The following is a 27,326-nucleotide window of genomic DNA, read 5'->3' on the forward strand; positions in this document are numbered from 1 at the left end:
GCGCAGGGCGTGCAGGGTTGAGAGTCTGTTCGCCCTGCCCGCAGCCAGAGAAGACCCTGGGGCTTCCGAGTGTAAACCGCCTCTCTACCACGAGAGCAGGGAGGCCAGGACTCCATCTGTAATGGCAGTGGGGTCCTGGTGCGTACGCACTGCCCTCAGGGAGTAGCTGGGAAATACCTGGCTCTCTCCGTGAGTTTCAGCTGGGAACCGTGATGGTGTGGGCGAGCACAGACTCCCTGGAACACTGTCTCTCTGGGCTCAGGGTCTGTTCACCCCGCCCACCACCAGAGAAGTTACTACGGCTTCTGAGTGAAAACCTCCTCTCTGCCGCAGGAGCAGGGAGTCCAGGACTCCATCTGTAATGGTGGCCGGGTCCTGGTGTGCACGCACTGCCCTCAGGGAATGGCTGGGAAATACCTGGCTCTCTCCGCACATTTCAGCTGGGAACCATGGTGGTGTGGGTGAGCACAGTCTCCCTGGAACACTGTCTCTCTCAGCGCAGGTCACGCTGGGCTGAGAGTTTGTTCACCCCGCCCACCGCCAGAGAAGTTCCTGCGGCTTCTGAGTGAAAACCTCCTCTCTCTATACCCATAATCTTATATATAATGCATATATATTATACATAATCTTACTCTAAAGCCTTCATACTAGATATTACTATCATAACAAATTTAAGATGAGGATAAAGAGATTTAAAGAGATTAACAAAATTATGTATAGTTACAAATTTAGGAAATAGAGAACTCAGTAATTGAGCTTAGGCTTCTTCTTTTATTCATTCAGTAATATTCAAATATATCTGAGCAAAACTGGACACTGTTTGGAAGGAAGGACTAGGAGTGGAGGGTAGTTGCTGTATAAAAAACAAACCATGTTCATTTTACTCTGGATATTGTGGAGAAAATAAATGAAAAGATGACAAGAGAAAACACAAAGACATTAGACTGAATATTGTGGAGGTAGTTCATATAAGAATAATGTTGGCTTCTACCAGTTTGGTAGCTGTGAAGTTGAAGAAACCTATACTTACAGCTTGCACTGAACGTGTAGTGGTGGTAGGAAAAAGGAGTCAGGCAAGAGTAGCCTCTCACTTTTGACTCTGAGCAACATGGTAGCCTGAAATGAGAAATGCTAGAAGGAATATGCAGAGTGATAAAACCTGTCTAGCCCCAAGTTTCATGCTCTTAAGCATTATTAATGTTTACACTAATTAATAGCATGGAAATAAGACATCTGAAATCCAGCTCACATCACTGTGAGCTACCTGGAAAGGTTTATGGAAAAGTCACCTTTTCCTTTCCCACATAAAAAGGAGGGGGAGAAATTTAGTATAGAATTCACTCAGTTAAGTACTTTGAGTAGGATTATATGAATGACTCTTCAAACTTCCATAAATTTGAACTTAAATATTTATAATATTGTGAGGTGAATTTGAGGGAAAAATATTTGAACATATTTTTCCAAAAAGTTGCCAGTTAACTTTAAATGATTCAGTTATATATATTTTTCTTCTTTCTATATTTTTATATTTTCTAAAATGACCACATACTACTTTTGTAGCAGTTAATTATTTGGAAAACTTCAACCTCTAAAGTTATATCTGTTGTCTGTGTATAGTCCATAGTAATAAGTTCTGAGAAACCCTTAGATCATATCCTTGATCAAACCAATTAAAACCCATCAAACTAATGGTATAAGTGATGCATGTCTTAAACTACAAGTACTTCTTGTTCTGCCACATGTGATGCTATCCCAGCCAGAGTGGACTACAGTCCCTGTTGGGAACTGATCAGTAGTGTGATCATTGTGATGAAGATGAGACAGCTAAGGAATTTAAGATTTTCTTGGAATTTTTTTTTTTTTGGCAAGTTATTTTCCCAAATTTTACCATTTTATAGTTTCTTATACTTTTTAGTTTCCCACATCTTAAGATAAGGTAATCATAAAATATTCTTTAAGAACTCTTCTTAGCCATTCTTGAATCTTGTCCTTCCTTCCTTTCAGGGTCAATGATTGTATCTTGCGGGTGAACGAGGTCGACGTGTCCGAGGTTTCCCACAGTAAAGCAGTGGAAGCCCTCAAAGAAGCGGGGTCTATCGTTCGGCTCTATGTGCGTCGAAGACGACCCATTTTGGAGACTGTTGTGGAAATCAAGCTATTCAAAGGGCCTAAAGGTAATTAAAACATAAACGACTCATAAAACAGGAGGGATAAACTTTGGGACTTAACATCTGTGATACAACTCACCTACAATGTATCTTCTGACATTCAGTGCCTCGCGTCTTAGTCACTTCCTGATTGCTGAGATACCATGCCTGATACCCAATTTATAGGACAGTTTTATTTTGGTGCATGGTTTGTAGGGGTTTCAGTCCATCGCTGGCTGGCTCCAGAGCAGAAGCACACAGTGGAAGGGCTGCTGATGAGGAAAGCGGCTCACCTAGTGGCAAAAAGGAAGCAGAGAGAAAGGAAGGAACCCAGAAAGAAGGTATAGGCTTCCAGGACACACCCTCACTGTTCACCCTAACCCCAACTTCAACCCCAGCTCCTAACATCTCATTTAGCTGCTTAACCCCATAATCTCGTCAACTTTCAAAATCCCCACTTTTGTTTTTTGTTTTTTGTTTTTTGGTTTTTCTCCGGTACCGGGAACCCAACTCATGACCTTGCGCTTGCCAGGCAGGCACTTTTGCCGCTGAGCTAAATCCCCAGCCCCCAAAATCCCCACTTTTGAATGTTTGAGGCTTTGGAGCCAATGTCCAGTTAAAAACTAGAACAGCAACACATTGGGAATTCTGCAACAAGGATTTCTACAAAAGAACTTTAAAAAAATCAAAACACTGAATATGAACTCAGCTAAAAACCTAGATTTGGGTAAGACTATTTTATAAACAGTAATAGCAATAGCCACTCACACTTTTCTATATTTTTTTTGTTTACTGGATTATTGTAACTTGGCTAGCACATTAACACTTTCTAATGTTCCAGATAGAAATAGTAAACCCTCTCAACTAGCAAAATAATGTAAATGATAAATCTATATTGATATAGCAATTATATTTTATAAGATTGCTGCACTTTTTAAAATTCTGTGATATTTTATGTGTTGTATCTAAGAAGAACTATTCATTTTATATTTGGAGGAGCCAAAATCAGTTAATTGTTTTGTAACTTTCACAAATCTCTAGAGGTTTGGTGGTTAATCACAAAAACATTGAGATGAATTATTTTTTTGAGATGAACTATTATACTAAGTTTAAGAATAATCTTTTAAGAATTTTTTAGAATGACGTTTGATATTGGCTTGAGAGTGTTTCAAATATTTCAGTGAACTCTAATAATTAGCTTCAATATTTAAGCATTTTAGATTATAGCTGAATAATTACTAGAGTCTTAGAATCATTTCTCCTTCCTTTAAAATTTATTTAATCTCTAATACTAAAGGTTATTTTAAAAATAAGCATATCACCTTCTTGAGTAGTGTGTATTATTAAAGATCTCATGCACAAAAGTAATGAAAGACTGAGTTCAAAAGCCTAGTTCAGCGATTTACTTGTGGAGTTACCTGGATTGAATCAGTTTGCTTGTTAAATGAGGATACTAATGGTAGCATCTCTCCCATGGGCTTCATGAGGATGAAGCACTTCACAAATAGCTGACAGATAGTGAGCAAGTAGAGCCTGGTGGTTAAGGGCACAGACCCTCTGGTGCTAAAGTGTGTAGGATAGAACCCAGGCTTTTCAGCTCACCAGCTGTTAGACTTTGGGGCAAACATATAAGTTCTCTTTCCCTTAACTTTCTCATCTACAAATAAGAAGTAAAAATAGTACTTTACTTGCTCTTAGAGATGTAACAACTAGATGAGTCAATTCACATAAAGTATTTAAAATAAAGCCTGGAATAATAGGACTGCCCAACAAATATTAGCTATGTATATATATCATTTGTAATACTATTTACCAAATACAAGTTTAACCTTTGTAGCAAGTATGTGCCAATGTCGTGGCCATACTCAGCAATCTCTTGTGGGTTAACTTCATGTACATTAAAAATCACAGAGATTTCAAAAACAGAAGAAAAATATAAAGCTGTCTCATACTGCAACCATTAATGATATGGTAAACAGGCCTTCTACCCTACGCCTTTACTAAAATCATTGGCAAGATGCTAGAAAGCCACAGTGATCATACCTATTATTTCTGTTGCAAGTCTATGCTGTATATAAATAGTATGTAGTTATTTCTACAATCCAGTTAATAGCAATTATTCAATGCTTCCCTAAGGCAAATACTAATTTTGAGTGTACAGCACGGTGTAACTATCCATTTATATGCTTCCTGTTCTGAGTCACTCTGTGACCTCCAGCTGCTCAGCAGAGCACTTAAACCCTACAGGGAAATGATGCCCCAAACTTCCCAACTTTATGAGGAACATATTTATTTTAATCTTTATTTTTGGCACTAGGGCTCCCTCCAGCTCATTTACTTCAGTCTGTACTGTTTTCTTCTTTGAACCTGGAGTGGGGCAGGAATTGCCTGGCTGCATCAACAGGGGAAGTGAAAAATGAGCATTAATCAGCCAGGTAAATGAAGGCAATAGCGTAGAGAGAGCTCATGGTGGCTGGAAGATGAGGCTACACACATGCTTGGACTACTAATCCAAGAAGAACCAATACATTCTTAAATCTCTTTATATCTTAAATGCAGCTCCTGCAAAATCCCTATTTGGCCTGTTGGGATTCTGCTGAGTCAGGCATACTATTTGTATTGTCACTACCCAAAGGTCACTGATGGGGATTTGTTTCTCTATATAAAGCTTATTGATTTACGAGGAAAGAAATGTTTCTAGTCATTGTTTGAATTCTTGGTGCCTTTCCCAATGGCTTACATGCAGGAAATACAGAATCAGAATAAGTTGAATAATTAAATTGGATTTCACACTTAATCTTATGATACCTTGCTCTCTTAGCACCTTACAATTCTTTATTTTTGAATTGCAATATATGTGAATGTGGAAAGGATCAAGAACAACATATATGTACCAACTGCCCACAATGAATACATTTATCACGTGCTAACAAAAAAGGGAAATTATACCTGAAAGAAATTTCTACTAAAGCTTACCTTATATCTTGGGAACTGTTATGCACTGTGGAGGAAGAAGATGAATGAAAATGGTTCTAATGAGAAAAGTATATGTAAGGCTATCTTACTTTAATGCAAGGAAGAATAAAATCAGCTCTGTGATGGAGCTTGAACCATGAATTGAATTGAATATAGAGGAAGATGTGATTCATTTTAAGCAAAAGAACAAAAATTCTCCAGAGAATTTAAAATATAATAGGTACATAGAAGGTCCTTGTCTACCTTTCTTTGAGCCTATGGGTACTCTATAGTAAGCATTAACAATCGAGGCAGTTGAGCTATCTAAACTCAAATGTGTACATGTAGTATAGAGCTACTTAAATATATATTTAGTCTATCAATAACTGACCAAATATTTGTTAAGTACCCACTACCATATTTCTTGGAGTAGAACTAGATGGTAGGAATTCAGAGAAGCAGTACTTGCCCTCAAGAAGAAAATAGTCTGGTGGAGGAAACACCTGAAATGGAGAAAATGCTGGAGAAAAGTGCTATAAATAAATGTGATATAAATAAACTGGAGAAAGTGCTATAAATAAATATAAAAGACTGATAAATGGGAGTGAATTAACTAATGGGTCAAAGTAGACTTCTATAAGCAACTACTACCACATAAAAAAAGGTTTTAAAATATAAATTAAAACAGAAATTTAGGGCTGGGGATGTAGCTCAGTGGCATAAGCGCCTGCCTGGCAAGCACAAGGTCATGAGTTCAATCCCCGGTACCGCAAAAAAAAAAAAACAGAAATTTAGCCAGATAAAAAAGTCAAGGCGAGTATTCCAGATCAATATAAAAGTATATATGTGTGAAAAGTCTTGTTACAAAAGATCTTGATACCTTCAAGACAATGAATAACATGAAATGATATGGTTGAGGTCAGCAGGGAGCAGATCATTTGCAGTTTCTTTTACTATATTCAAAGATCTGTAGTTATTTTTAAATGTAGTTAGAAGTTATTGTAAAATGTTAAGCTTGAGAAGGACATGACCAAATTTGTCACTTTTAGATGATCCCTCTGGCTGGTATAAAAAGAATGGATGAGACAGGGCAGGAGTAAGACGAGAGATTAGTTGGTGGTTACATGGAAGAAGTAGATGTGCATGGATTTGAGGATTCTTTGAAATAGTGATTTGTTAAGATTTTCTAATTCCATACCCTGTGTTTATTCCATCTATTACACAAATTACTAATTATGGGATAATCTTGGATGTATGTAATTCTGTCTTCATAGCAGTGCTAATCTTCCCAATGTTTAGATAGAACGAACCAGTTGATGATTTACAGCCATGTCCCTCAGGAATATTCTGATCATATGCAAATCTGATTTAGAATGTCTTTTCTTAACCATATGCAGATATATCCCTAACCTTTTGGTGAGAGAGTTGATCACTGAAAGCAACTGGGATAACTGTGTGTAGCCAGTTGTTGGAGGAAAAAAGCATGGTATCATATATAGAACCTGATTAGGGAAATCTACTTAAGTTTACCAAGCAATTAGGCAAAGAATTAGGCAAAGGAAAATATCTGAAGCTTATAAGTGCATTCCCAAAAAAATAAAGTTGCAACAAAACCATTTCATGTGACTTTCTCAAGAATAGTATGTCATAACTTCTAAAGAGTAGTATAATTACATCAGTGTCAAACTGTTGTTGTCTGCTGCCTAAACCAAAGAAAGGTAAATCCCTCTAAATTAGATGGCTTCCTTTAAGATACTTTTGTTCTTTAAGAATCATATAAGTGGCGTAAAGCCTCAGTTCTAAAATTGAAAATTCAGTTTTATTAATATCCAAAGGTAGACTTACTTGTGGTTTTATTTTAGTCACTTATTAATAAAAACTAAAAGAGGGATTAAGTCCATCTAGCAACAGATTTCAACAATTCTCTTCCAAGTGTTTAAAGTATTTATAAACATCATGTGCTTTAATTTCTTTATAGATACAGTTGGGCTTTTGTTTTATTATATTTTTTAATTTTGCAGTTATGTAGCCTTGTATCAGTGCAAATCTAAGACACAGTGGAGATTACAGAGTCTACTTTATACAGCAAGTAGTAGCTATAAATGTACCAGATATGGATGTTACTATACTAATGAGTATGGATAATGCACATAATTCAATCATGAGAGAAACTACATATGTACTGGGAAATGCCTGGACATCAGGTAATCACAGGACCTAGAACAAGAGCCTGGACCTCTTTATACCTCCCTTTCCACTCTGAAAAATTGATATAATTTAAGCATCTAAGTCATGGGATTATTTTCAATGCAACAGTAATAAAATCCTAATAAATGTTTATAATATTTTACTCATGTTATCATAATCATAACTGAAATATGAATAAAGGAAAACACCGATGAATTCATTCCAGTGCTTTCAAAGTACTTCCCATAGTATGATTAATATTTGTTGATTAATTTACTAAGTAATATTTGTTGATTAATTTAAAATTGAGTGTTAATTTCAAGTTTTTAATATCCAGTAAGATTGGATAGTGTGAAAGTATATGGGATATAATCAGATGGTATGGTAAATGTTTAAAGAAAACTTTATTACTGTAGAAGACACATTACCATTCATCCCCATTGCTTCAAATACACGTAATCCATCATTCTTACCACTTTCTGAAGCCGTCTTGAGGTTTTCTTTCATGAGGGTCTACCGGGTGTGATAACAAATACAATGAAATGCTGCCCAGTGCTTCTCAATGCGGCCTTTTAAAAGGAATACTTGTAAAAACATTACAGGCTGTCCTTGGCCACCTTATTCACTGGATCTGGCACTGTGCAACTTCTGGCTCTTCCCCACAGTTCAAATGACCACAGGTGTAACCGTTTTGAATCTATTCGGATTACTGAGGCCATCATGACCAGGCCACTGAAAATACACAAAAAAGGACTTCTAGCACTGCTTTATGAAGTAGCAAGAGCAGTGGGGTAAGTCACAAGTTTGAAGTGAAGGACAGTATTTGGAGGGCGATTAATGGCAGTATATCTTTTACTGTAATAATTTTTTAAATTTAAATATTTATTGTATTTTAATCATGCATCATATATTTATTTGTGTCTGAATTATGATTGCACTATTAATCTGTACTTTATGAAAATGAACAAGTACATTTATATTGTTTTTCCTTCTCCTTTTTTTTCCTATTCCATTTCAGTGTTCTCCCTGTGTAGAAATGTCTCAAATACTGAAAGTTAACGTCATGGTGTCTTCTTAGTCCTGATTTCCACCATTTTCCCCTTACCAATGTAACCTGCTCTTGCTTCGTAGCTCTCCATTTATATTAGTGGACAATTACCTAAATTTAAAACCTCAACTTTTTTTCTTTCAGTTCTCTCTCCTTTCCTGCCTTTGTTAAATCATCTATCCAACCTTTTGGGAGCCATTTAGAACATAATTAATCCTCTCATTAAGATCTCCCCTACCGCTATTATAAAGTTCAGATCTTTACGATATTTGATTTACTGTGGTGGACTTCAATGCTAGTAAGTCCCTTTCATGTCTGCACACCTCTTAGATCAGCTTGCAGAAACTCATGCCTCTATAAATGTCCTGTAGTGGCCTAAAATTTACACTGGTTCTTCATTGTCACTAAGCTTCTCATAGGATTTCATACCCTCTATTATTCTCCATCTCCTCCATCTCCTCCATCTCCGTCTCCTTAATCTCTGCCTTCTCTTCTCTATTGCCCCGATCATGTATCTCCTGATTCAGGTGGGCTGGATTATGGACCATTTTTTAAATCCATGCCATACTCTTCTGCCTCTAAGCCTCTGCTCATCCCATTCCTACCTTTGGAATACCTTGCCTTTCTGCTGTGACCATTATCCATCTCCAAAGAGCTCAATCAGAAGCAATCTTTCACTTTGGGCACTGTGCAGAACTCTATCTTTCTCCCCCTTCTGCTCATTCTTTTATTACCAGTTCATCAAAGCAAACGATAATGTATAGAAAGGGTAGGTGGCAGCAACCAAACTAAGGAGATAAGAAACCTGCTAACTCTAGCTCTTGAAGACACTGGGCTTATGATCTCTACGCTAAATTCAAAGTATTCAACAAACATTTAAAAGGGAAGTACAAGTGCAAGGTTAAGTCTGTGACAAAACTCTGGGTAGTAAAAGGGAGGAAGTGTGACAGAGTTGAGGGAGGAGGGCGAGTCAGGCAAAGACAGTCGCTGCAGCACAGCAAAGGGAAAAAGGAATGGCCAAGATGGAAGAATGACTTCGATACTGCAAGGAACACATTACGAGGAAAGTCCTCACACTGACTCTGGTTTTTCACTCCTGGAAGAAACTGTACAAGAGATTGGAGCCAGTGTTTGAAACCTCCAGCATACTGCCTAAGTCCAAGTAATCGAAATCCAGTTTCTACAGTATCAAAGACTTTAATTCTTTTCATAAGGTCCCACATGATAGATTTGTTGTCAAGCTTGGTTACATATAAGCTTGACATTCCACATGAGAATTTTGAGACTATTACAGAGAATTTATCAAGTAGTCAAATAAAACTTACAAAGTTTTCTATTTCTATACAATCATTTGTTTTTCTAAAAAGTTTTTGCTCACCTATCTGTTCACTTTTTTCTCTGATATCTAGCCAAAAGAAACAAACTCTTGGCATTGACGTGAAGAATTTGTTTAATAAGTTCAGAATTTGGTCATTTGACAAGTTGCTCATTCTATAACTTGGTTGTTGGCATGTGGGCCTAGTATTCCCTGTGTTGAGCACAGATAGCAGTATTGAATGAACACTGAGTGAGCTAGGATTTTCACTGAAAATTAAAAGCACTGTCCTTACACTTAGTACAGAGACGGATCATACTGAAATTATTTTTGCACCCTGTGTATAGGCAGCTTTCCTAACAGTACTATTTAGCAAGCTGGACTAATGTTTACTTAATTTGGGGTGATTAAGTTCGGAAAGTTCCGAGTTGTCCAGAATTCAATTGTTCCTGACCAAGCATTTTACCATACCACTGTCAGAAACTAAACATAAGGTTTTTACACTGCTTTGATTACTGACACCCAACAAATGTTTGCATCAAGGGATGCCATACATTCCCTATTTCTTGCCGTTGGGGTAAATTATAATGTGTATTCATTTTTTAATGCATGTGCAAATGTGTCTCTGAATGACGGGCATGGTTCATTTTCTATTCAAGCACATTTCGTGGGCTCTGAATTCCAAGTGGTGGGTGAGCTTGTTTGTGGTGAAAGAGCATTCTGAACAATGCTTTGACACTTAATAAGCACTAATGGAAAATTTAACTGTTGGGCATGAGGTGTCAAAGCACAAGTTCCTTTAGTGCTAAAATATTTTTCAGTTCTTTTGAATTACCGAAATTGTTCCCTTTGGCGTATAAGGAGATTTGCTTCCTGCGTATATAGTACAGTCTTTTTTGGAATAAAATATACAGAATCAGAAAGAAAATGCCAAGGTACAAGTGTTAAGCAAGAGAAACATTTATCTTGAAAATAAATTGTGGCTCATTTACTACTTTCTGTCCAAAAAAATATTTTTATCCTAATTGAATAAAGAACTTCATCTGAACATAAGTCATTTGATTAGTTTACTTTGTTTTCTGGCAGCTATCTATATAATTATTTTGTATGCATGTTGTTAATTTTTTTTTAAGAGTAAATTTTTTTATTTTAAAAATAAAAGGAAGAAAACATTAACAGACAGACAACCTTTTACAAAATAGCAAAAGAACAGTGCAGGCAATATGGAGTTGCAAACAAAGTGGTAGGAAATTAACAATGCTTGTTGTATTACATATTGAAATCTTCAAAGTGGTTTCTCATAAAAACAGATAGAGACATGCAGTATTGATCCATCAAGGACTCATTGACAGTTTCTTTCAGCAAAGAAATAGAAGACAGTAGAACAACTATGTTAACTATCCTATACATACATATAAAATTTGTATATACATACATATAAAATTTCTCCTTCTTTCCCTTCTCTTTTCCCTCATCCCAATTGCCCTTTACCCTTGAGTGCTTTCCTATCATTTCACAATGTCTATCATATCTCCTAGTTTAAATTAACTCTTTCAGGTTTTACACTAGTGAGACAATGTGGTGCTACAAGATATGTGCTTGTAGATTGGAGGCTTTAGGCTTCAGCTTCGGCTTTGTTAACATTTGATCAGCCTTTATAATGATATCAACCCTGTATCATTTTTACTGCTTTTGCTTTGTTTTGTTTTTCTCTATGTTGTTGTTATTTTGTTGTTGGTTTTTTATTGTCTTCAAAATTTAATGATACCTGTAAACAAACTGTCTTGAGATCTTGTAGCAAATAACTTATGCATGAAAAACTAAACTACAAATATTGTCACTGTAATCCCCACAGTTCTGTACATTGAATTATGGGAGAGTAATCACCTGATTACATTTGCTAAATCCTTTTAGAAATTAAGAAATTATACCACCTCCCTCATTTGCCCTTAGCCATCATTTTTCCTTGGTTTACTTATTTGCTATTTAAAGCTAGTCTGCAACTTTTTAACAGAATTTATGATCAATGTCTCTTTGGAGTCAAGTTGATTTTTATCATGATGACTTCAGATTTCAAATCATGTATTCTATTAGGTATAGTTTTGATTTTTAACATTGAAAGTTATGTCATTGACATAGCAAGTCCTATGAATAAGTGTGAATATTTATGAAGGTACAGATTTACCTATGTAGCATTTTGTATGTGCAAAAGGAAATATTACCATAGTAAATACTGTAAGTCTTCTCAGTTTATGGCTAGCCACAAAGAAATTTGATATTAAGACGTTAGGATTAGAAGTCAGGACCTAAGTGTAAGTTCTTGCTTTACCTGTTAAATGGGCACATTAAATGCAGATATCTCTGACCATATTTCAGTGCCCAGTACATTTTGAATGCTCTTTTTCCATATTTTCTTCTGTAAAAAGTAAATATGGGTACAAAATAACTATCTCATCACTCAAAAAATATTTTATTTCAAATAATTTATTTGAGAGTTCTAAATGCTAAATCAAAGTGAGAATGAAGAAGTTTTGGCATTTTTCCCAAACACCTTCATAGAACACTAACATTCATGTAGACTGAAACTATGCATCCCTCCTCTGCCGACTGGCACTGATTTCATGCTAAATTCACCATGATCCCCTAACTAAATCTATTTTGGCTTTCCAATGCACTGACCAGTTTATGTCAAAATCTTCTTCTATGCAACAATGAGGCCCAATAAAAATAAAATCTGCAATATTTTTTACTCATGGGTTATGACTCCTAATACTGTCAAACTATCAGTCAGAGGCCTTGTACTGTATAGACTTCATCTGAACATAAATCAATTGCAGCAAGACACCTTGAAAATTTATTTCACATAGAAAAATTAATAAGGAAGATAAAATATATTTTAATGTCCATAAAGAAAGCCAATTTAAGCATTTTTAACATGGAAAGTGCTATGGGTTATCCAGCTACAAGATTTCACCATAAGTCCACTGAAAGTTGAAATTTTCTACATTAACTGTGATATTAGGTGACATTGAAAATTGTCAGTCACACTGAAAAGAGCAACTAGGAAGAAGAAAGAGTCAGAATGAGGGAGCTGGGAATTTAGCTTAGTGGCACAGCACCTACCTGGCAAGTGTGAGGTCGTGAGTTTGATTCCCGGTACTGGAAAAAAAAAAAAAAAGAGAGAGAGAGAGTCAAAATGATACAGGAAACAGACCAGGAACATGTTTCCAGGTGAGTCAGTGCCTTACTGTTTATAAATGAAGAAGGATGTGTGTGCATGTGTGTGTGTGTGTGTGTGTGTGTGTGTGTGTGTGGTGATTTCTTCAATAAAGTCCATTAATTATGCAAAGAAAGAGTTTAATCATTGCTTTCCAGAGACCTAAAAATGTTCCATGAGTTTTTATGAGTAATTGAATCAAATTGGAAAATTTAACTTACAAACTCCCACTTATCTGAATCAATTGAATGTGATATTACATTTTTAAAGAAATGATAATTCTGATGTGCAAGAATTCTCAGGTATTGAATATTATCAACTCTAAAAATAAAAAATACTCATGTATTTAATAAAACATTAATTGAAATCCCTTTCAGAACAAATTAAAAGATGGGATAGAAAATTGAGTGTCCTCGAGGAAGATAGTAGTCAGAATACAGTGTATAACATGTATATCTACATAGATAATTATCATACTACCAGATAAATACCTGCACAGGCTTTTTTTACAGAGTAATCCTGACCAAGACTTCAACTTCCATCTCGGTAGTCTTGGGACTATAAAATGGTGGTAATAGCTCTTCACTTGGGAAACTCTTCCAGTCATTATATTCTTTACCCTTAAATTGAGCTGTAAGTTGTAATTCCACTAACATTGTCTACTAATTGTATTTCTACCCTCTTTAGCTCTGATGGGCCACTATTCACAGACCAGCCCTTCAGATATTTGTGGGCTACTAATGATGCTTCACTTAGGCTTCTTTTTGTTCAGCTCATTAACAGTTGTTGATACATCACGACTCTATTCTGGCCTATGAAGTTTTTCGATTGGCACAAACTCGCCTGAATAACAACACCCAGAAGTCAATATACAGATTCTTTTCTGTGTGTAATCACAGAGTATAGTAAGTGAATTCTGTGTGAAGTCTGTATTTCTTTGTTAACGTAGGATAAAATTATGCTATCTTTGGATTTATTAATCTTTTTATTGATTTGTATCAAGAATAGAAACAATTAAAGACTTTGTATGACCTACTGATTATCAGATCTGTCGTGTTCTTTCATAGAGCAATTGATTTTTAAATAGGAATTTATAAACTTTGTTTATCTTTATTAAATATATTACAGTTAGACTGGGTCTAGCCATCCAGACCTACTGATATCATTCTTAATAATCCTTCAGACATTCCTTGTATCAGCCACCCTTTTCTCATCTATGTCAATTTTGGCTGACCTGAATTAGAAAGATGAGGTTCTCAGAAACAGGATGGAATCTGACAGGTACACATATTGCCTGGCCCATATATGAGTGTAATCAAAGAATTTAGTAAATGTTTAAATTTTTAAAATGTACTTCAGTAAAAGACAAATTGTCACTGGTCCCCCTTTGAATATTTCTCCTCGCTTTGAGCCCACTTATTCTATCATTCTTGCCATTCTAGAGCATTTCTGGAAGATCTTGTTCATGAGGGTCTTCAGTTGCACAGTTGTGGCTGCTTCAGTGTCTTGAATAGGTTCAAAATGTACTGTTCATGGTCATTTTTACTTTGCGAGAGAGCCAGAAGTCTTCTGGTGCCAGATCTGGTGAATAAGTTGGGAGAGGACACATTATAATGTTCTTATCTAACAAATTGCCATAAATGTTTTGAATAGGTTCAGGACATCAAGGTAGTCATGAAAAGATGCTGAGAGAAGAGGACTTTATAATTGCTTTGGAAAGTGGCAGGTGGGATAAGTGTGTTTGAACCAAGAGAGAGTATTTTGAAGGGGATTAATGGCAATTTGTCTGTTACTGTAATAATTTTTATTTTTAATGTAAATATTCATCACATATTATCACACCTCTGAGATATGGAAGAGACTTCTACAGATCTAAAGAATGACTGGATATAAAAATAAGAAAAAGTTAAAGGTAAAAATATTGCCTATAGGGGGAGTTTTCTCCCACCATGACACAGGTGGAAAATCAAAATCGTTATAAATGCAAAGAAAAGGTTCTATAAACTAGTCATGTCCATTATGACACTTAATAGGGTGTCTGATTAAGATGCCCAACCATAAACAGGCTGAAAAGATTAATAACTCCATAAACAAAACTACAATAGAAAGCATTATCCATGTAATCTAATTTATTAAGCACTTTACTGTGTGTTAGGCAGACTTACATATTCTTTAAGTGTGTATCTCTTTTAGAAATCCTGTGAGGTAATTTTATTTCAAATGTGTGGCTATAGACTTGATAATTTGCTTGAAGTCACACAAATGGTGGCAGAACCAGGATGCAAAGTATGCTTGTCTGACTCTAGAAGTAGTGCTATTAATTCTGTGTGAGCTGAATATTTATAACCTGCAATAAGAGAGCAGGCAGGAAGGAGATAAGGAAGGAAGAGACAAAGAAAAGAGAGAAGACAAAAGGCAAAGAACTCAACCTGTGATTTGAGAAACAAAAAGAAATTATTATTTATGTTACAGGATGATGTAAGAAAATAAATAAAGCATATGTTCAAACACTAAATAATAAAATTATAAAATTAACTGAAAAGAAAGAATGTAGACCCAAGGAATTCAATAGAAACCCTAAATAGTATCATTACAGAATCTACAAATATATGAAAATAGTAAGAAAAAATAGACCACTGAAATTAGCGACAGAATAAAGCTTAAAATAATTATAGTATTGGGCATGGTGGCACATGCCTATCATCCCAGTAGCAGTCCCAGGCTGAGGCAGGAAGATTGCTGTGAGTTCAAGGTCAGCCTGAACTGCGTAGTGAAACCCTGTCTCAAAAAGACAAAATAATAATAATAATAATCATAGTGAGGACTGTTTGTTAAAATAAAATAAACAGAGAAAAAAAAACCTTTAAAGCTACATTAAAGAACTACAAAGCTTTGAGAAAAAAAAGTTGTGGTCCAGGGAATCTAGACTCAGTCAACAGTTCATAAATCTTTGCAAACTTTCTGATAATATATTCTTATGACAACTATTTACATTTTTCTAGATACAAATTTGATTATAAGTTGAAAAAACATTTTGTTTGTGATACCATGGAAATCAACACAAATCAAATGAAATCATCTAAAACTTCTTTTAAAAAGGAATTCACTAAAATGGCCAACTATAAAACAAATACATAAAACTCAGTGATAGATAGACAGACGGATAGACAGAGAGACCAACCAAAGAATATAATGAAAGAAATGTGCTGTTTACAGTATCAAAAAACAGATAAACACATGCAAATAAAATTTGTGGTGTGAGATTAATATTAAAGTACCTTTGAAATGCTACTAAGGGACATATAAAAAGGAACACCACAATTTGTCTTTAGAATAAAAGATGCAGCACCAAATAATTTCCATTCTATTTTGAAAATTTTAAGTACATATGTCAATGAAAAAATTTAAACAAGAAATATTGATTCCAAAGTTCATATGGAAAATTAATAACCAAGAATATCCAAGAAAATTTAGTAAAGGAACAATAATGAAAGACAATAATGAAATACTATATTAAAATATAGTATTAAGCTATAGTAATTAAGAAGTCAAAATCCAAAAATAGACAAAACACAGAAAGGAATTTTGTATGTGAGAAAGGTAGTATTTTAAATAATTGTGAAAAGATAGTCTGCTCAGGAAGTCATAGTGGGAAAAATGGATGTCTGTCTTTAAAAAGTAATTAAATATCCACTTCATACTAATTTCCAAATAAATTATCACCAAATTAAATTATTATACTGAACAGTAAAAGTACACAACTCCAAAGAGGAAGTGTATAAATTGGGCAATGTTGAAATAAACAAGGCATGTTCATTAAAAGACATTATTAATAATTTTAAAAAACAAAGTCTAGAGTAGACATTCCCAATAAACCTGTCACACATTTGTGTGAAATTAATCCTTGTTTATAATAAAGAAATTGCAAAGTAAACTTATAAGGCACCATATTTTATCAATCAAGTTGCCCACAAAAGTTGTGATACTGTCCTGTATTGGCAAGTGATGGAAGAAACTCTGAGAGCTGAAAGAAGCTGCTAGAGGGTAAAATGCTTCATCGTGTTGGACAACACCATTAAAATATCTTTAACATCTTACATGCTTAAACCTTTCAGCTTACTAAACCTACTTCTAGGAATTCCTCGAACACAAGTGAAATGCAAAAGTTAATTGCAACAAGATCTCTACTAGAAAAAGCAAACAAATAGCCTATTGACGAAGAATGGCTATAAGAATTTCAATACATCTATTTAATAGTATTCAGTTTAAACAATTATAAGGAGCTGAAATAAGTGTAGTACATGAATAAGCATACTTTCTATGCTGAATGAGTGAATGCACTGAATGAATGAAACGGTTGTACTGAATGAAATCCAGAATATAATGTTAAGCCATAGACAGTACACCAGGTGGACAATTGCCATAACGTTTGATCATTTATGTAAAAGAAAATGAGTATAAACTATATGTGTGCATATACATAGAAAATATCTAGATAAGTAATTGGTAACAGTGACTTCCTGAAAGAGGGAAACTATGGGGAAGAAATGTTATTACTGTATATTATTTATAATTTGGGGATTTTGGGCTGTGTATATGTATTGTAAAATATAAAGATGAGCAATAATATCCAAAAGATACAGAGGAGACTTGGCAGTAATTATACCAGCAAAATGGAATTCACAGTAAAAATTTTTAAAGTAGTTATTTTCTGCTGCTAAAAAGTAAAAACTTCAAAAATTTTAACAGAGGGAAAATGAAAAATAGAAAGTAAAAAAGTATGTTTGTGTTTGGCTAACAAAAGAAATGATGAATAGATCCAGCTCAGTTCTGTAGACAAACACCTAATTTAATATCTACTATTATAGGCCAGGGAATGTGTGAACAAGAAGGAATACAGGAATAAATTACTCTCCTCTCCCTTCCAGTGTCCATAATATAATTATTAAAGCCTTTAAAATTTCAGTCCTTCATTCAGAACTGTCTCACGTTGTAGTTTCTCAATCTATAAATCAGTGTGCTATACGAAACAGCTTCAGTGATTTCACTGAAGGATTAAAACTGTTGCTTTTCTTGTCCATCAAATCAGCTCTCATAAAAAGAAACTAGATCTTTTTTATGGGTTTTATATTCAGAACCTTCAATTGGTTTCTTCTTTGATATGCCTTCCTTCCCCAGATATTCCCACTTTCATTTTCTGAGCAATTAAAGCAGTATGTGGAGAGGTCTGTTTGTTTTAAAGAAGAGATGTTAGAATGAAAGGTGCGTGGTTTTTAAAAGTATCTTTTCCCCTAGTTTAAATTCATACTAAAACTGAATTTTTCTTACTGGCTTAATAGGAAGCAAGACATTTGAGAGTCTACATCTATATTAGCTAATCAAAGATAATCTTTTAGATCTACTGTCACATGGATTTCCTCACTGCTCTAAGTAGCACAGCAGTGTTCTTATTTGCTTGATTGTCTATCATGCAGGCTTCACTCCTGGCTTGTTATGGCAGCAGCATTTCAGATAGCGCCAGCAAGATTGCTAGTGATCACTTCCTGGTGTCTCCATTAGATCAGACTTCAGAAGAGTTATACTTTGGATGAATCTTGGAAATCAAATATGACAGTTGAGTGTTTGGCAGCCCACCAATGGTTTGATGAAATTGAATTCTTTCTTCTAAATTTTTCCTTCAGCACTTTGAAATTAGTCCCTATTCATTCACAGAAGGCACTGTGACCTACTCAATGAGAAGCCTAGTTACTTCTGTCATTAACTTAGTTGGTACAGTTGCTCATCACTGTAATTTACAACTTCTACAACTTAAACCCTTTCTTGCAACTTTTCTTGAGAAAATGCTTGCAATTGAAGTAAATTAAAGATAATGAAAAAATCATTGTGAACTTTAGTGATAAATTCAGTGAAAGTTCTCAGGAATAATACATATTGTTAAAAATAATACCACGGACAATGTGGTAGTAATGGTTGTGGAAAACTATAATTTTGTGCCTCCTATTTGAATTTGTGATGCACTTGAGTTAAAAATATCAGTAACATGATTACATGGGATATCTATTAGGAATGAAACATTTGATTCATCAAGCAGTTTTAAAAAGCAATTTTGGGTTTTTGCCCCCTGTTTTACTTTGGTTCTCAAGCCCAATCATCATCACTGCATTTTAATAGCATTCAGCTTAAATAAATAACAGGAGCTGGAATCGGGGCACTAACTGAAAAAATGCACTTAACATGCTGAATGAAAGAATGCACTGAATGAATGAAATGGTTGTATTGACGTGGGATATAATCCACAATGCGATGTTAAGCCCTACGCAGTGCACTGTGTGGACAGTATGCATAAAGTTTTATCGCTTATGTAAAATATGAAGGATATCAACCATTTTTCTAGGAAGAAACTACTTTGCTTTTCTATTAAAATACTCTTAAGATTTATATGTGGAAATATACAAGTAGTTAAGTTTATTAAGAGACGTTATAGAGGTTTATGGTTTCTTTTTTTAACTTCTTAAAGCCTAGAGTTTGCAAGACAGTGCTAGTATCGCCTTATTCTCTATCTAGATAGTTTCACTGGGCTTCAGCATCCTACGGCGTTAAGTTCCATCCCTATACAATTTCTTCTTTTAGTTCATTGTCTGTGGCTGTATTAAAAAACAAAACAAAAAAAAGAAAGAAAGAAAGAAAGCAAGCCTGAGGCCAGGGTATATTGTGAAGAAAAAACCTGACAGTTGACAGTTCTGGAATTTCAAGATCATGGCTCTAGCTTCTGCCCAGCTCTGGTGACAGGCTCTTAGTGGATGGCATGGTGGGAGCATGTATGAGAATGGCAAGTGGTATGGGCAGGAGAGATATTTAAATATGGTGCCACCATTTCTGATAGCAACCTATTCTCAAGAGAACTAATCTAGTCCCCTACATCCTTCCTTAATCCCTTCTGAGAAGTCTCCCGTGACCTAATTACCTTTCGCTCAGCCTCACCTTTCAAAGATTCCACTACCTCAGTACTACCACGCTGTGGACCAAGCCCGCAGCATATCAACTTTTCAGGGGAATGTTCAAACCATGCCAATTCTATGTTTGATATAGTTACTGCATAGCTAACAGGCATTCCAAGATTAACATATATAGCACACAGACTTTTACCTTTCAAAACCAGTTTTTCCTGGACTCTTCCCTAGCTCGTCAAATAACATCCAGTTGTTTAGATCCAAAATGCAAGCGTGTGTCTCTGATTTCTCTTTCTTATACCTATATTAGCAAGTCATTTCCCTAGCCTGCTCTCGCAGCTGTAATCCATCCCTTGCCAAAAACCCTGCACTCATACTGAAGCTCATCTCTGTTTCTATTGAAAGGAAAACACAAAACACAAAATTTTTAAAATTCTGTTTAACAAAGCCTTTTTGTCATCTCCTTGCTTCAAACTATTCGCTAGCTTCCCCTACACCTAACCAAAATCCATGGATTTAGCATAACATGCAAGCAGCTGGCTTCCTCTTTGACTTCACCTCCTATCAGGTTTCATGGCCTGGCTTCCTTACTGTCACTCCCAAGTTCTAAGCTCAGGGCCTTTGTACTTGCTGTTATTTGTCTGCAATACTTTTTTATGTATTTTTTTTCTTATTTTATATAGAGTTACATCTTTTTCATAGCATGTATCACTGCCAGGTATTGCACTATAGCTTTTCTTTTTTACACTAAATATAAGCCCCAAGAGGAGAGAAAACTTTACCTTTCTCTTTGCTGTAGTGCCAAGCTCTTACAGCAGCAGCTCTCACAGAGTAAGTGCTCCGTATGTAGTTGCTGGATTAATGAGGTAAAGTCAAGAGTTACTAGTGGGAAAATATTCTGTTGGTCTAGAAGGAAAAACTATGTATGATGGGTATTGCAGGGTAGCTGACCTTGACTTAATAAATTAAAAAGCTTAAAACACAGAAAACTATCTCTACATAGAATACAGAGCCTGGTGGTGTGGTGAGCTCTTTGCTCCTGGAAAGTTTCAGGCAAAACCTGGAAGAATCTTGCTCTAGAGCATGTTCTCTTAAGCCCTGTTCATCTGTAAGTGATGTTGGCGGGTGGATACAGAGATAGAAAAGTGTGCATCTCATGAGTTGGAGAACTGCATGTGAAATAACTCACAGATACAATCATTTGAAGTCAATCTGCAAAAAAGATAAATAAATAAAGACCCAGAAAAGATACCAGGCATTCTCCCATTTAATCTATGCTTAGTTCTAGGACACCAGGCAGGCCTGTCATTGTAACTATGAAGAACTGTTCTGATTTATGGAGGGCACTAAACCCTTGACTTTCTTGCTTCTCTCTGGCTACTTGCTGTCTTCCATCAAATGATGGATGTCCCAAGTAGACACAAATACACTCTGCCTCTGCATTTTAGCCTTTCAATAGGGTTTCCCAGAACTTTCTCTTTTATCCTAAATCATATTAAGGAAAGAGTAAGCCCTGACTAGGTTTTTAATCTGCAAAGGACTCAGTGAATGGTTATTTTACTGTCCTAACCTATTGATTAACTCTTTCTAAATTTAAATTGAGGGGAAAGTATCCCTCTTCTTCCTGAAAAAGGAACAGAGACAAAAGTACAGCTTACTCGGTTTCCTCCAAAAAAAAATTTTATTAACTTTTTAAACTTCACCTTCCATAAGCCAGGTGTTGGAGTTTGAGCGATGTTTATCAAGTAGCAATGGCAAAACCGTATCAGAACCAACCCCTGTTCAACTCCTATGAGGACAAGGCAGCTACAGAACCTTGATTTTCAGCTACAAAAACTTTGATTTTTGTGCAAAAATATGGAGTGTTCTTTGAAAACTTTGGAACAATAGAAAGTGTTGGGCTTAGCCCCATTTTTTTATCAGGAAAAAAAATGTTACTTCAGAATCCCACAATTTATACTGGTGAGTGGAAAATGCATTGTTTTCTCCTCATAGCCTATATTTCTTTGGGGAAGAAAAAGTAAACTAATATATAGTTCAAGGAAACTAATGCATATGCGTGACACACACATATATACTCATCTGTCTATAGACATACATATGTACATGCGTGCTATGAGGGACTATGAAGAATATAGGCTGGATACAATGAGAGAAGTTAATGGGGAGGTTACAAAAGCTCTTGTAAGGAAATGATTGTTAAACTGAGTTATTAACTATAACATTTCCTTAAGTACATTATGTCTCTATAAAGTATGAAAAAAATAAGCCAGTCCAAGTAGAAAGACCAGCAGATACAAAATCCCTAGGATAGAAAAGGACATAAAGAACAGGACACAGGCCCCATGGATCATACTTGTGCTCACCACTCTTGGGGTTGTTTTCTTAATTGCTAGTGAAAGCAGAGGGGAGAGCTAATGTTATTCTTCAGTAATGAATGAACTCTGATGAAAACAGAGGAAAGCAACACACTGTAATGTAAATGACTGACGTTACTGCCTGTGTTGCTCAGTTATTAACATTGGCCTTCTTCAGTTATACAATACTTAACTTTTTCTTCAGTGACACAAAGAAGTGAAAAGTCGTTTAGGTCCATTCAGAATCCCAAAGCATTTTCAAGGCCATGTTTGTGGATTTGATTTTGATTATAAAAGCATCAGTAAGAATGTACAGTCCATAGTAACAAGATTCTGATTTGTATAGTTAATTTCCAAATAGAAAGTAAAATCTGTACATTTTCTTATTACTGGTGGTTTAAGTGTCCAAACCAACAAACACTCACCCTTGTAATTTAGAAGGAGTAAATTAAGCGTCAGACTCCACTATAAAACTGCACAGTAAAAGTAATGATAGCAAAGAACAGCACCCTTCCTCATTTCAAAATTTAATTATGAGAAATAAATACCTCAAATGAGGCATTTGAGTCAAATTCAAGTTAAACAATAAAGTCATGATTTGTTTGTGTATGTTAATTACATTGCTACTTTGTGTCATCCTACATTCATAAATCCAACTACTTTCAAACCAATCAGAAATCTGTTATTAATATGAATTTTTGAATGTTAGGTTTGCTCACTGTGGATCACAGGAAAGAAAATAACAACAAAAACGAAACCCAACCTGCTCTATTACATTGATGTCAAAGTGCAACACTGATACTCTGATTCTAAAGTAATTTTTCTGAGGATAAATACAGTTGGGTTCATCCTTTCTTCATCACATCCTTTATAGAACTCTATTTAGTGACACAAACACATGTGATGAAGAGGTTGGCTGAATAAGTTTCAACATTAAACCAGTCTAAGCTCAGTTCTTTCTTTGAACCAAAAGACTTAAATCTACCTGATTTCTCCTACTTTTACCCAGTAGCCTAGTAAGTCTTTTGCTCATGCAAAAGCTTTTGTCTGCTGTTGTTTCTGAATGACATTCTGTTTTGGAAATCATTCACTAATCTTTTTGGGCAAAATTCAATCTTCCTTGACTCTTGGGGTCAACGACCTCTCCTTCATTCATGTCTCTTGCATGCCATTCTTCTTGGTTAGTACCAGAAGTGCTCCATGGATTTGTTTCATTTGCAGTCTGCTCTGCCACTGTGCTGTGAGTCTCCAATTTTTCTTTCTAGCCCTAACTCCCTGTCCAGTGTCTTCCATGTAGGAATCCCTAGATGGAGATCAAGAGATGGAGGGAGGAGGGAAGGTCAGGAGCGATAGATGAAAACACAGAACTGAGATGTGTTATTTATAAGGATCACACAAGGAATGTAAACATTATACACCGCAAACATGTACAAAATGAGGAAGGCAGTCAAGATGTGGGGGAGGAGGAGGGAGGGAAGAGAAAGGGGATGTAAGAGGACTTAAGGTGTGTTGCACATGTGTACCAACTTCCCACAGAAATGTGTGTCCCGTGGAAGCAACACACGCACCTAAATCAAATGTGGGTTCCTCAAAGTTCCATGGAACTTATTTTCTCCTAGTAAAATCTTAGCCAAACTTCAATATGTCTGTTTATAGCAAAGTTTTCTTAACTAAAACATGAGGAGAGACAAGAAGTCTACCCAACTGGCCACCATCTCTTATTGAGGTCAGTAGTTAATTGAGGTAGGAATCTTGTTCCACCATCTCTAACACCTTTACACTCACAGTGGCCATCCAAGTAGTCTGGGAACCTCCTCAGACCCCCGGTTTTCATCTCCACTATACAGGTACAAAAATTGAAAGAGTACACAATCTTCCCAAGGTCATGAATTTAATAAATAGTGGAATTTGAGACTTGAATTCAAGTACAGTATGTTAGAATCCAGAGCTTCTAACATAGATCATTTTTGGATAATTTTTCCATGTTAGTAAAAATGAGAATATGAAATAAATATTATTACATTGATTTATTTATCTATAGAGTCAACCAATAAATATATCTGTGGCTAGGTATTGTGCAAAGCATGGGACTATAAGAGTGACAAGACAGAAATCATATTTCATCCACATTTCACTTATCTCTAGTTCTGTCTTCCCCATCAGTAAATGATGGATTTAAATATTTGGTTTATTCTTCTGTTCTCTGTAAATGTTAGGTAGTATATTTCTATGACTTTAAGATTCTAATTATTACCTTATGAAAGCCCCGCATTGTATTATACTAACTACTTCTCTTCAAAAGGAGGGAAGTGGTCCTATTCCATGACTAGGATGCTTACTGCTAAGCCGACAAGTCTTTCCAAAGCCAGAACTCCTCCACAAGGATCATAATGTTTGTGTCATTTCCGTGGAGATAAAAGCCAGAGCTCCCAACTGTTCTGCTGTACTCTACTATAATCGGGGTAGCTCATTCCTCAAGTCAGACCCCTTATTTCAGGTTCTCCTGGAAATAATCTCTAAGTTAAAAAAATATATGACTGCTTTATTTATTTCATTTGGTTTTTCTAACCCAGCTCTCTCTTCTTTCTTCTGTTTGAAACTTATTGTCAAAATAAAGGTGCTTCCCACAGAAGCTTAATTTACAGCTGATTCACCAACAAACTTACAACTGAAAGGCCATGTCAATGACAAGTACATCAGTCATGTAGTCTTTATTTACTTGCTGGAGATACGCTAAGCTCAAGTGATACACTACATGCAAGGCTGTATCTGTTTGGTCGGCCCTCAGTCTGCGCTCAAGAGAAGGATCTTTAGTTAGCTTTAATATTGTTAACCTTGCTTCAGAAAGAGTGATGCATTATTTGCCAGAGAGAGAGTTAGGAACCAGCAGTTTCTTGTGCCTTCAGCTCTCTAAACTTCCTTATTGGAAAAGCAAAATATGGAAAGCACAGGCTATGGTATCGGATAAACCTAAGTTCCAATTCTGGATTTTCTCCCTGCTAATTTCACACACTCAGCTGAAGTTGTTTAATGTTTTCAAGTCTCAATTTCTTCCGTATAAAACCAAGAAAAACTACATTACTTGTAATTTTTGTAAACATTGAATGACACTTATTGCTCCATTTTCTCTTTTTTTTTACCAAGCAGTATAATAAATTGGACTGTAGAATATAGTAGCTAGAAAAGTATTAAAAAGATAACATTAAATAATAAATTTAGGAGGCTATCTTGTTTTTCTTTATGGTCTGATATGGTGAAGCATTTGTTCTACTTCTCAGCAGACCAACATTATTGTTGCATGCCCTCTACTTATACCCATTATATATTTTAATTTTTTGAACAACTTCATTTCAAAGGTGAAGAAGTTACCCCTTCAAACACCAGCTCTTGCTTCCCTATCCAGTTGCAGCTTGAACTGAAGCAAGAGTTGTTCATTGCTACATTGAAATGTAGACCATCACCTCTGAAAACCTGCCTGTCAGTAAACTACCTTCAACTTTAGATCTATGTTTTAAAAGCAAGTTGGTAGACTACCTCCTGCCACCCACAATCTCCCCAAAATATCTTTCTGATGTCATTACTCTCAATTTTTTTGTTTTCTAAACCATTATTTCAACAGTGACCCTCATTTCAATTGTGAAAAGATACTTCTGATTTTGTTCAGAAGTCAGAAGATAATTCAAAATGATTTCTGTTTTGCTAACATTTCTTTATTTCTTCTGGATAGGAGAACGAAGGAGAATTTTCACTCTGCTGCTAACAGCTGAATCCTTTGGTTTGTCTGGCCCAGTGAGCCTTTTGTTTCAATCGAGGAAAGCCCTGTTATTTTTCCAAGGCTTTGTGTACAGCAACCCTTCCTGCGGTTCTGCTCACCCAGCACATTCTGCTGGAGTTAACGTCAAAAAGACTAAGTGTCATGGAGTTAGAGCGTGTTTTATGATCTTGTTGTTCTACCGCCAGATTCTCCATGAACAGAAACTTAACTCTGTCCCTGCACAGGGCCTGTGTTCACCATCTTGCTTTTGTTTGTTTGACTTAGTGGTTGAGTGTCAGAGAAAAGGATGTCCTGGAAATTTTTAACAGGCTTTACTTGTGAGTATTGCTGTTTCTGACAAATACCAGTAATCTGACAAAAGAACATCTATGGGCACAAAATAGTATTTTTCACCTGTAATTTTGCCTGCATCCAGGGTTGATATTTTTCCTGATATGTTCAGGGGGAAAAAAAATAGTTGTATATATACTCCAAACAAAATTGAGAAAAATAGTGAAATCACATACTGATAGGTTAAAAAATGTAACCTAAGTATTAATTCTCTGGATTTCCAAGGTATCTGGATGGCAGTGATTTCTTTCTCAACCTGCCTTAATTTGACCTGCAGGTACTGTTAGAGCCTCATATGTTTGAGTCAGTTGCTGCTGGTAGGCCTATCAGAGAGGAAAATCCTGTCCTTAGTGGCTGTGTAAGGACCAAACTGGTGAAAGTTCTGAGACTTGCCAGCTTTGCATTTGAGAACTACTGCAACAGCAAAACCAGACTAGCTCTTTTTGTCGAGAACAGATTGGAGCACAAACTTTTAGAGAGAAAAGAGCCTATCTTAGATCAGATTGCAATCATTTATTTTCTTTTCCAACATGTGGGTTGAAAAGGAGAAGTCCTGATTATCAGTCTAGGTTCAGCTGTGTATAGACACAGACGTTCCAAGGCTGAGCTCATTTTTTCATCAGTGAGAAGCATAATACTGATATCAAAGCGAGGGTTCTAGTTTAGTTAAGGTAATAGTGTGCTAAGGGACTAGCACATAGCTACCTGGCACAGAGTAGGTGCTGCACAAGTGGCAGGTGTTATTATATGAGTGCTGGAGTTGAACAGTCGTTCCTTGCTATCCCTCTTCGTGTTTGTCAAGTAACTCTCCACATCGCTTTGCTGACTGGTTACCAGCCCACCTAACGCCTCCTTATTTTAGAAGAAACAATGGAGGCCTAACTCCTTGGCATTAGGAGCTTTAAGGAAGTACACATACTAAGAAGTCACCCTCTAATTTTCCTGGTAATTGGCTCTAGCAATTGAAGGCTTTGAAAATGTTGTCACCAACAGAGCAGCCCCCATGATCTCTTAATGGCAATGGTTGCCATCAATCGACTTTGTG

At 35.8% G+C, this 27,326-nt stretch overlaps 1 protein-coding gene across 12 annotated transcripts in view; it reads left to right on the plus strand.

Moving 5' to 3' along the window:
• The window catches only part of Dlg2 (discs, large homolog 2 (Drosophila)), a 1,924,417-nt gene that overhangs the window by 1,379,224 nt on the left and 517,867 nt on the right, over positions 1-27,326 (plus strand). For all 12 annotated transcript variants that reach the window (XM_013511774.1, XM_013511776.1, XM_005379786.2 and 9 more), the window contains one exon: positions 2,005-2,174. In XM_013511774.1, the coding sequence (XP_013367228.1) occupies positions 2,005-2,174 (170 nt within the window). The remainder of the gene's footprint in view (positions 1-2,004; positions 2,175-27,326) is intronic.

The sequence above is a fragment of the Chinchilla lanigera genome, unplaced genomic scaffold (assembly GCF_000276665.1).
Source record: "Chinchilla lanigera isolate Chin_1 unplaced genomic scaffold, ChiLan1.0 scaffold00013, whole genome shotgun sequence".
NCBI classification, from domain to species: domain Eukaryota; kingdom Metazoa; phylum Chordata; class Mammalia; order Rodentia; family Chinchillidae; genus Chinchilla; species Chinchilla lanigera.